This window comes from Ursus americanus, chromosome 19 (genome assembly GCF_024610735.1).
Source record: "Ursus americanus isolate L20-20 chromosome 19, mUrsAme1.1.p, whole genome shotgun sequence".
Taxonomy (NCBI): Eukaryota; Metazoa; Chordata; class Mammalia; order Carnivora; family Ursidae; genus Ursus; species Ursus americanus.
The window spans coordinates 55,408,428-55,420,053 of record NC_142145.1 but is presented as its reverse complement, the minus strand read 5'-3'; the positions used below and the strand labels follow the sequence as shown (position 1 = coordinate 55,420,053).

At 50.7% G+C, this 11,626-nt stretch overlaps 1 protein-coding gene across 4 annotated transcripts in view; it reads right to left on the bottom strand.

Annotated features, from left to right (window-relative positions):
* Positions 1–231: 231 nt before the first annotated feature.
* PTPRM (protein tyrosine phosphatase receptor type M) overlaps positions 232–11,626 on the bottom strand; it is a 745,411-nt gene continuing 734,016 nt past the window's right edge. For all 4 annotated transcript variants that reach the window (XM_087869969.1, XM_087869970.1, XM_045781827.2 and 1 more), the window contains 2 exons: positions 9,993–10,128; positions 232–966 (listed from right to left, as the gene is read on the bottom strand). In XM_087869969.1, the coding sequence (XP_087726095.1) occupies positions 913–966; positions 9,993–10,128 (190 nt within the window). In that variant the 3' untranslated portion in view covers positions 232–912. The remainder of the gene's footprint in view (positions 967–9,992; positions 10,129–11,626) is intronic.

Here is an 11,626-nt window from a genome sequence, read left to right as displayed (position 1 = left end):
ACAGAAGTTCTCTCTCGAAACTCCCAACCCTACCTGCTCCAGGCCAACAGACCCCATCTGTCTGCCAGGGGCCTGGGGTGACCGGAGCTGCCCCCATCGCCGGGGCGCTGGGACAGCAGGAATACAGCAAGACTGGTCACGGGTCTTTATTTATTGAGAAAGAGTTCACACAAGGTCACATCGTACAATCAATCATTTCCTGCGCTTCATAAAAATGATTGTCACTCACTGTGCTTCACAAAAATTTCTTTTAATGAATAAATAATTTGATGAAATCAAAAATATTTACAATATAAACACAGGGAAGAGCTTTGGATCTGTGAACCTTATCGTCGAGCTTTGCATTTTCGAACTGACTTCTTCCCAAGCTTTTCCCTCGGAAACAATACAAATCTGATAGAAACAACTCATACAACATATCTTTGTTCATAATACGTTTATCTGTTAGTCTTGGAAAGGTACATAAGCTTATATTATGCAACATGTTAAAATACAAATATTAACTAAAATAATATATTATCATAATGCCAGGTAGCATTCTCCACAAAACAAAATGTACACTCAGCCGTAACAATAACAAAGGGTTCACGGGCCACAAAATAATACCCCAAAGGTACAAATTCCTTCATAAGAATATAATTGTGCTCTTCAGTTTACCAGATGTCTACGCTGCTCTAACAAGCCGATGCCCAGGAGGACAGTATTCGACGACTCTGCCGGGTGTGTGTTTTTCCGTCAGGCAGCAGCATTGCTGGGAATTGGGCAGTGCAAAGCAGTTTTAGAAATGCTTTCTTGGGCTCTTAAAAAGAGCCAATTATGCAAAGCAAAATAAGCATATTGAGAAGTCCTCATCTCATCGACACAAACACCGTGGAACGTCTTGGCTCTGTGGGCTGAAAGGGTTGGCGTGCGTCAGCCAGAATTCAAGTACTCCAGGGCCACCTCGTAGCAGAACTTGTACTGGTCCTGGAAAGCAGAAGCAGAAGATGTCAGCTCTGTGATATCCAAGGCCGGTGCCATGAAAGCAATTATGCCAGATCAGGGTTTTAAGTGGAAGAAATCACACCGAGAAGGATTTGAATCAGAAATGAATCAGCAAGTCATGGTTGTGAACCACAAGCGCATCCGCTGTCTGGAGACGTTCCCCACAAGGCCTGATGAAAGGTACTTTGCCATCTACCTTCACTAGAATTCCTGGAAAGTTCTGCGTAACTGGAACACATGCAGGTTTGTCCACACATGTATGTTTACCTGTACGTCAACATCCGGAACACAAAGGACGGGAAAACCAAGAGCTGGGGGGAAACCTGAAGTCCGGGGGAAACAACTTTGTGACTTGCTCGTACAAGGGCCTCAACAAATAAACGCGTCACTCCTGGCCCCCCCTCGACTTCCAGTCAGCAGGGAGTCTTCCATTTTATGAGAATTTATCGAGCACCTCTTAAGTACCAAGCACGTTGACCTGGTCCCTGGCTTTGGGAAGTCCGGGGTCCAATGAGGAGGTTGAGAGCGGTATCCAATGATAACACACCGCGCAGAGCTGAGCAGGGCCCACGGATGGTCCCCGGACATGGGTGCAGTGGAGGAGGGAGCAGAACTTCCTAGGGAGGACCTGCAAAGGGGTAGCAGGTAACTAACTGCTAACTCCTAGCGGGGGTTAAAACAGGCATTCGAGGTAGGAGAACTGGATAAGGAAAGGCCCAGAGGGGAAGTGTTGGAGACGCCCTGGGAGCCACCTGTCAGCTGTTAATCGGGCAGTGAAGGCATTTTCTTGAGCACAGCTTTCTCAGATCATGGACCTTGCCCTGCGGAAGACCTGCATGAGGTCCTGGCCCAGCTGGGGTCTCAGGTGTTAGGAGAGGGCATTCTGCACCCGCGTTTGTGTGGTGTGATGGACCTGAGTGTGGCCTCTGAGCCAGGCAGAGGGACACAGCAGCGGAGGGTGCTTCTATGGGCTGCCTGGGAGCAGCTCAGCAGCTGGGACAGATGGGTTCAGCATCTAGAAGGCTCTCTTCCCGTCTCCGTAAGAGATAAGCTTTCACAAGATGTAAGAGTGCACCCCACGGTCTCACTACCCAACACAATGGCCACAACCAAGGAAACGGATCTCTTATTTTTTTGGGTTTGCCAAATTGATTAAAACTAAATTTCCATTTTCGGGATATGTGCCTCTTAATTAATCAGTCATGGCAATTTTCTTGTCTTCACCTACATTTTCTTCTCTATAGGCCCCACAGGTCCAACCTATTTATTTGAAGACAAGAGCCATACTTTATTCCTTTGTGTGTAATACACCAGCGTTTAGCACAGAACCTGACATACAGTTGGGGGCGGGGAGTCAAACGTTGGCTATATGAGCAGATGATGACAGAATAAGGGTTTAGCAGCATTTGATTCAACCCAATAAACACTGAAGTCTAGAGACTAGGGAGTTTAAGACGCAGCTTTGGGTCTTTGGGAATTTACAATCTGCAGGGGAAGACAGGAAGCAAACAGACCATTTCAACATCCTAGAGGGGCCACAAGAGTAAAGCATCGGTAGCAGCACCCACCAGGATGGCTAAGATAAAAAAAGACAGACAATAACGAGCGGTGAGGACGAGGAGAAACCAGAGGCCCGTATGCTGCTGGTGGGACTGTGAAAGGTGCAGCACTGCGGAAAATCCATGGAAGAGTGACCTAGCAATTCCACTCCTAGGTGTACGCCCAAGAGAACTGAAAACACGTCTTCACCAGAGCTTTCTGACTCATATTTCAGGATCTGATACTTTCATTTTCAAAATATTTAAAAGAAACCATTTGCATTTCAAAATTCTAAAAGGCCATGTTGTCAGATCGCCAGGCTGACATGTTAACTACAAAGTGGTCAACCCTGTTCTCCTGCCTCCTTCACGGAGACAATTAATGTTTATCACGGAAATCTGAGAGATCCAATTACTTACTGCATAGACATGGTCTCGCATAAACCTAACCGTGCAATTCAGTGCCTACTACAAGCCGTCCTTTCAACAGACGATCGTGCATTTAGAGCATTATACAGCTGCTGGCCTCCAGCCACAACCCCAAAAGGATTTCAGGCTTCACTGCTAAGGGGCTGCTGTGTTGGAAATCCCCGAAGCTGCCCCGTCCCAGACATGACTACAATTTTCAGAATGAATTCGCCATCATCTCATCCTTCCTAAGCAAACTGTCAATCCCAGCAGAGTCTGTGATGACTGGCTTCTGCATCAGAAAAATAAAGGGAGTGAGAAGGAAGACCATACATTGTTGCGTGCCCTCCCCCAAGCACCTCAGGAAATGCCTGAAATCCCCCTGTGCCGGAAACTGATTACCCTCGATCGCCAGGCACAGGCCTGTCTTCTGCGGTTTCCTCTCTCAGCTCGCTTGCTTTTTGAGCGGTATAATTGAGCCACACAAGCTATTCCTGTGCTTCAGGGGACGAAAAAGAACATTTCTGCCTCGGTCCCAAGTTCTCCTGATCTGGGCAACATTAGCTGGCTTTGGGCATGAAAAAGTGACATGAGCAGGGGTCGTCCTTGGGCAGGACCGGAACCAGGGCGGCGAGCTACTCCCCTCCCAAGCCCCCAACCCCACCTTCCCTGCAGCCTCACCCCCTGTTCTCCCAAAGAGGGAGAAAGCGAATGCTAAAGAGGCACCTGCAAGCGAGGTTCTGTTTCCAACCCCCCACTTCCCCACTCTGTTCACTCAGTGAGGACGTCCCAAGGCCACAAGGCCTGCAAGTGGCTCTGGGAAGCTCCCTGAAGGACTCAAGCTGTGCCCGTGTCTGAGGAATTCGGGGCCCTGCAGTCCCTCTGGGCACGGGCAGCGCCCCAGATTCAGAAAGCAGTCCTCACGGCTCACCTGGGGCAGCAGTGCCCTCCCCGATGCACTTGCTTTTTGAACCTAAAACAACTTGTACAATTTCATCTGGATCCAGTGCTGACAGGTCCCAGAGTCTGGAAAAACCCTTTTGACGGATGCCCCTGCCCGGAGGGTCAAACGGTCCCCAGTGTGCCAATCATCATAGGCGGGGCCGTCTGCTTTGAAGCTCCCAGGATGTAACCAGCCAAGGAGACCCCTCGATGAGACCGCGGTATGTCTCTGACTACAGACAGAACGGGTCAGGACTTTCCTCTCTGCCTTTAAAAATGTAGGGAAAACGTTCTTCCCTCAGAGGCCCACACGCAGTTTGTGCCCGGTTCCCTAGTGAGACTCATCAGTGTGTAGCCACAGCCTCCCTGGGTTCTAAGAGCAGCGAGGGGCCGCTCAGGATGGGCGCCGGTCCGGGTGCGGGGAAGAAATGTGCTGTCACTCAGCAACTGTCCTCGGGGCCCTCCTCAAAGCCAGGGCTCTGCTGGTGCTGAGGGGGGAGCCAGCCCCCGACTCAAGGACGGCAGAGTCTGGGGCGGCGGAGGGCACGGGGCTTTCACGATTACCTCCTTCATCATGCAGGGAGGCTGACCAGGGAGGACTCGAGGACAGCGGCTGCTTCTCCGGGGCGGCGTGGCAGGGCCGGGCCCAAGGGAAGGGGAGACCCCACCACCCTGTGTCTCCAGAGACGGGCCACACGGTGCCTCCCTGACTCCCCAGCTGGGGCCTACGGCCTCCATTCCAACACTCGCACACACGCACACCCACACCTACCCCCCATCCACCCCTACACACACGTGCGTGCACACATGCACACACATACACTCACATACACACCTACACGCACACTTCCATCCGCTCCTGCGCATGCACACGCACACACCCCCACACATGCACACAACCACATACACATATACTCACAGAGACATAACCCCACCCCCCCTTACACAGGCACATGCATAGACTCCCCTCCACAACCCTACACATGCACACATATCCACACCTACACTCACACCCCCACATCCACCCCTTCACGTGCACACATATCCACACCTACACTCACACCCCCACATCCACCCCTTCACGTGCACACATATCCACACCTACACTCACACCCCCACATCCACCCCTACACGTGCACACATATCCACACCTACACTCACACCCCCACATCCACCCCTTCACGTGCACACATATCCACACCTACACTCACACCCCCACATCCACCCCTTCACGTGCACACATATCCACACCTACACTCACACCCCCACATCCACCCCTACACGTGCACACATATCCACACCTACACTCACACCCCCACATCCACCCCTACACGTGCACACATATCCACACCTACACTCACACCCCCACATCCACCCCTTCACGTGCACACATATCCACACCTACACTCACACCCCCACATCCACCCCTTCACGTGCACACATATCCACACCTACACTCACACCCCCACATCCACCCCTTCACGTGCACACATATCCACACCTACACTCACACCCCCACATCCACCCCTTCACGTGCACACATATCCACACCTACACTCACACCCCCACATCCACCCCTTCACGTGCACACATATCCACACCTACACTCACACCCCCACATCCACCCCTTCACGTGCACACATATCCACACCTACACTCACACCCCCACATCCACCCCTTCACGTGCACACATATCCACACCTACACTCACACCCCCACATCCACCCCTACACGTGCACACATATCCACACCTACACTCACACCCCCACATCCACCCCTACACGTGCACACATATCCACACCTACACTCACACCCCCACATCCACCCCTTCACGTGCACACATATCCACACCTACACTCACGCCCCCACATCCACCCCTTCACGTGCACACATATCCACACCTACACTCACACCCCCACATCCACCCCTACACGTGCACACGCATACCTCCACACGTGCACACACACCCGCATATACACACACTCGCATAAATACATCCACTCGCTCCCACACACCCCCTTACACAGGCACACCCCCCCACCCCTACACACGCGCATACACCCACACCTACACCCCCACATGCACACACCCCTGTTACACCCCTGTGCATGCACACACACTCACATATACATACACCCACATATACACACCGTACCTGTAATACCCCCCCCATACAGCCGACATCGGGCGCATTCAGGGTGGTATGGCCGTCGCCCACCCTCCCCCACCCACCCCCCTTCCCTCCCCCTCCTTTCAAATAGCCTGTATGTTTAACATACAGACGGTCACAGGTGACCTCTGGAGGGGCAGTTCATACACACAGGTCAGTAGACGCGTTGCACTGTCCATGTGAGAGGAAGAACTGCAGGCCCGCCCTCCATGCCACCTTGCAGGGAGTGCCTTGCACCGAATATTATTTCTGTATACCGAAGGGGCACGTGGGCTGGTGTGGGTAGCCAGCTCCAAATTACAGGTGCTGGGTGATACTGGCAGAGGGCTGGGGGATAGAGGTGGGGAGGTGGGGAGATGGGTTTGGACACGCCCTGCAGCCAGCGTGAGGAAAGGGACGGCCTGCTCTCCCTCCTGAGCCACGTCCTCACCCGAAGCCCAGCGAACTCCCGGTCTTGGGCTCCATCTGCCTAACTGGTCTGGGACACGGCCTGGGCCTGGGCACTTGTGACACACCTTGGGTGATTCCAGGGTACAACTCTGGCGGAGAGCCACTCTAGATGAGAGACTCAGGTTCTTAATTCCACCACACAGAAGAATTGCCTGGGGGGCTTTAACACCTGGCTGCCACAGCCAGGCCCCAGATCAACGGAATCATGGTCTCTGGGGCGGGCCCAGGGCTCAGGGGTCTTTAAAGCTTTCATAAAAAAAAAAGTCAATTTATAGAAACAGAATAAAATGGTGGTTGCCAGGAGCAGGGGGTGGGGAATGAGGTGATGTTGGTCAAGGGTACACATTTTCGGTTATAAGAAGTTCTGGGGAACTAATGTACAGCACGGTGACTACAGTTAGTGATGCAGTATTGTGTATTTGGAAGTTGCTGAGAATAATCTTAAGCATTCTCACCACAGACACACACCAGTCAAGTGTGTTACCTAAGCGGGGTGACGGACGAGTTAACCATTTTGAACTTGGTAACCACTGTACAATGTATACGTATGTCAAATCTCATGTCGGCTAGAGTTCCCCTATCTCCCAGGGGATAATATGTTTCTTGAGGAAAGATCTGTCCCCCAAAGGCTGTTTCTCTGTTAAAACAGAGCCCTGGGGAAAAATAAAAATAAAACGGAGCTCTGGAAACTTCTAAAGCCCAGTGAGGACAAAAGTGAGAGAGGAGATATTTGTTGAAGCATCCCATTTCCCTGGGAACTTCAAAGGAGCTCAGGCACTGGGGACTCCATCTGAATCGAACCAGGCAAGCAGGAGGTAGGAGGGAGCCCTGTTCCCCCCAGACTGAGCACATCCCGTGGGGCCCAGGCCTGGGCCCTCCACACCCCATTCTCTCTGCCTCCCCAGCAGGCCAGCACAGAAGTGCGCTCCAGAACTTTCTGGAGCATTTCATTATTCTAAAATGCAGCTAGGAAGACTGTGCTTTTCAGCTGCTGGTACAACATTTTGTGTTTAGGAAAGACTCGGGTCTCAGATGGTCTTTTATGCATTGTATTGGGTTTTATAACATTGTATTGGGTTTTATCACCCTGACCTGAATTAATTAATTCCCTCAACCGACTGCCAAACTAATAGAAATTATACTTGTAAGCAAAACAACAAACAAATGACATAGATCCTTATTTAATTCAGGAAGCTTCAAGCCCACTGAAAAGAGCCCTGTGACATTTTTTTCCTCTGGTCACCAGATTTTACCTATTATTTTGCTAACAGTCACTGTAACAAATTTATCAGACATTCTTCCAGGAAACTGAAAACTTTCCTTATATTTTTCAGCACAGACCTTATTCTATACCTAGTACTGACCGTCGGAAGTTTGGGCGCCCAAAGATCCTATTTTCTCTATTAGAGTAATACCTGATCACAGAAACGCCTCAATTATTGTAGAAGAGTGGGCTCCCTGCTGGCCCAGGCACCTACATGTCCATTCAGTTCACGAAGAATCACCTCCATCCTTTAGTCTGCACCACGGGTTTGGAAAAAGCCACACTGTTTCTGCATATAAAAATTCGTGAGTGATGAAAGCTGCAGCCAGAGCCATTAGTGGAAAGGCCTGGAAGGGTTTATTACTAATGACCTGCTTAATTCAGGCTGTAGTGAGAAGGAAATGATATATATATATTTTTCATCAAGGTCAGCTTTGCCCAAGTACCAACCAAAGTTTGGAAGCTACACATCTGTCCCTGAATCCCAGAGGTTAAATGCCACGAAGTCAGAATATTTTAATTGAGGTATTTGCTTCCATCTTCTGCTCACCTTCTTATCTGTCTTAAACTCAGGCCACCTCGGACAGCCCAGCTGCCCTATCTCAACTGCCCCCAGCCCAGGAGACTGAGAGTTCCGTGCCGGTACAACTCTTCAAAATGCATGGGTGGTCCCAGGGAGTGAGATAGTTCTCTACCTCCAGAGAGGCAGGTTCTATTGAAACCCGCACATGGGACACGCCAGCCAGCCTTTTAGTCCATCCACATGAAATCTGTGCCTCCGTAAAAGGCACTGAGCGTGTGGCCCAGCACGTATTAAGCACCATGTGAATGCCAGCTGCTAGCTGCCACCTCTTCCTCCTCACCCCGCAGCTCATACACACCTGCTGGCCGCAGGGTGCCCTGTAGACACCCGCGCTCTCAAGAACCACTTTCTCACCTTTGCATTTTCCAGAACACTTTCACATAAACTGTCTCACGGGATCACCTCAATAAGCCAACATTATCCCTGGTTTACACGACTCGGGCTCAGGAAAGCTAAGTGCCTGGCCTGAGAAGACTTAAAGTGCCAAGTTCATTTGTCTGAGGTCACGGCTTGAATTAGTAGCATTGCTGAGATGAGAATTTGGGTTTTCCCCGGCCTCCCCTGGGGGGGAGGCAGCAGTCTGGGGGACATGGTCCTTTTTCCACAGAAGCCATGGTGCTGACTGCTGATGGTTTTGGGAGTCTGCACCTGGCCGAAAAGGCGTCCGTTTCCCAAATTCCCCGTGCAGCACTGTGCTTCTTGCAAACAGAACAGCCCATCAAGGAGGACATATGTACCTGGGGAAAGCAGATGTCCTGGGAGAGTGACCTGTGCGGAGGAGGACGTGTCCCAGGGGTGGGTCGGCATCGGTGACTAGCATCACTCAGCCTGGGGCACGGCTGGGATGACTGGGACTGCAGCTACTTCCTCACCTTTAGCTCGAATCTCCACTCTCTCTTTAGTCCCTTTCTTATATTTTAAATTTGAAGCCCACCGCCTCAGGGCTTTCCAGCCGTGGCATGGGCACCAGCCCTGTCTTCCTCCCTCTCCCCACCCCAGGCCATTCTCCCAACCTTGGGATCCGTCCCACCGTTTCCTTCAGATCCTTCTTCCCCTAGCAGAGAACTACAGACACCTCATCTGAAAGCTTCCTCCTTTAAACTCTTCTATTCGCAAATCGCAGTGGTTGGCATTTTAATAGCGGCACACAAGAAAGAGATTTCTGGAAATACTCTAAGAAAATAACTGCACGTAGTCCTTTGTGTCTCGGCTCCTCCATCCGCATCTCAGATACGGCCACCTGAATTAAACGCAATATTCTGGATGTCAAACTAAAATTCACAGCTTTGATAAATATTAGGTGATTAAGCTATTTATAAAATCTGTAATTTGAAAATCTGGCATTTCAGGTGCTATGATTATTTCCTCCCGGCGCAGACTAAGCGCTTAGCCATGTGGAAGGCACTGCCAGGAACGGAAATTCATAAGGATGTTCACTTGTGAGTTTCAGCTCTTTCCACGTTGCCAGTGTGTGGAGGTGAAGTCTCCCTGTGAAGAGCCAAGTGAGACAGGAGAGGGAGAAAAGCCCTCGCAAGCACAGCGACTGCGCTACGCTCCTGAGAACGAGTCTCCTCCCCCGTGAATCGGTCTCACCGCCAACTACGCCAGCTACGCGGGAAATGCCCCATTCCGCAGGACGGAGGGGGGTCCTACCAGGAGGTCCACCATGTTGGGCTTGTTGTTCCTCAGCGTCTTCACCGCGTGGAAGACATCCACCGTCCTCTGGTGCCGGAGCATCTCACACACGATGCTGATGGCGCAGAACGTCCCACTGCGGCCTCCCCCATTCCTGTCGGAAGAGAAATCAGATGGTCGCATTTGCCCTCACACTGCCTCCTCCCATGTTGCCCGAGCCCTGGACAACAGGTCACCGAGAGGGCCTCAGAAGCCAGGGGGACGCTCCCCCGGGGCCGATTCTTCCAATTAAAGCAAATGGTGTTAATGAGCCTCAGAGCAGGGCCCACGGGTCACCTGACGGGAGGCGACCACCAAGTGGCACGTTCTGCTCTCCTAGCTTCGCCTCCGCCCTGGATTATATAATCGGATACAGTATCCTGTCAGTTTTTATTCAAAGGGCCCACCGCAGAAGATTTCCAGTGAACAAACACGTCGTCTAGTATCTGCCACGAAAACCGTGACGAGTGTTGGTTATGTTCCAAGATGGACTTGGCCTTAAAACAATCCATTAGGGTTTCATTATTTATCTTTAAAACGTAAGGGCTCTTTCTGAATAAAAGTTTTCATTTTGAACGAATTTTAGATGTACAGAATCGTTGCAAACACAGCACGGCGAGTTCCTGGCATACCCGCCTCCCCCTGTTGTGAACATCTCATATGGTCGTAGGGTGTGATTGCAACCAGGAAATTAACACTGGCACAATACTGTTAACTAAACTACAGGCCTTAGTCAACTGTCACCCATCAAATGTCACCAATGCCCTTTTTCTGGTCCAGGATCCAATCCCAGACCTTGCTTTGCACTGACTTGTCCTGGCTCCTAGTCTCCTCCATCTGTGACAGGTCCTCAATCTTTCCTTGTTTTTCCTGACCTTGACACCCTTGAAGAGTACTGATCAGCTATTTTGTAGAATACAAAATATAGGATGTAGATGTAGAAAGTAGCCACGGTCCCCATCCACAGTTTGCAAAGTCAATACAAAATACAAATTGCAGAACGTCCCTTCATTTGGGTTTGTCTGATGCTTTCTCAGGATTGGGAATGAGGTTACACATTTCGGCCAGAAAACCACAGAAGGACTGTCCCTCCCTCCAGGGGTTCAGGATGCTGAATTGTCTTATTGCTGGTGATGTTGACCTTCATCACTTTTTAAGATGGTGCCCCGCACATTTTTTCACTGTGTAGTTATCTTCTCTTTGTAGTTACTATCTTGGGAGAGATCCTTTGGAATTCTGCAAATCTCTTCTCTCCTCAAAGTTTCACCCACCGGTTTTAGGATCATTGGTGGATTCTGTCTGCAACAACAACCACTCTGCTGTCTGCCTAATTGATTTTTTTTTTGATTTTATTTATTCATTTGACAGAGATAGAGACAGCCAGCGAGAGAGGGAACACAAGCAGGGGGAGTGGGAGAGGAAGAAGCAGGCTCACAGCGGAGGAGCCCGACGTGGGGCTCGATTCCAGAACACCAGGATCACGCCCTGAGCCGAAGGCAGACGCTTAACGACTGAGCCACCCAGGCGCCCCGCCTAATTGATTTTTTACCTCCCTCTCTCCTTCAACATTCTGCTATAAGAGAGAGCTGTCTCTTCTCCGCTATTTGACTAAT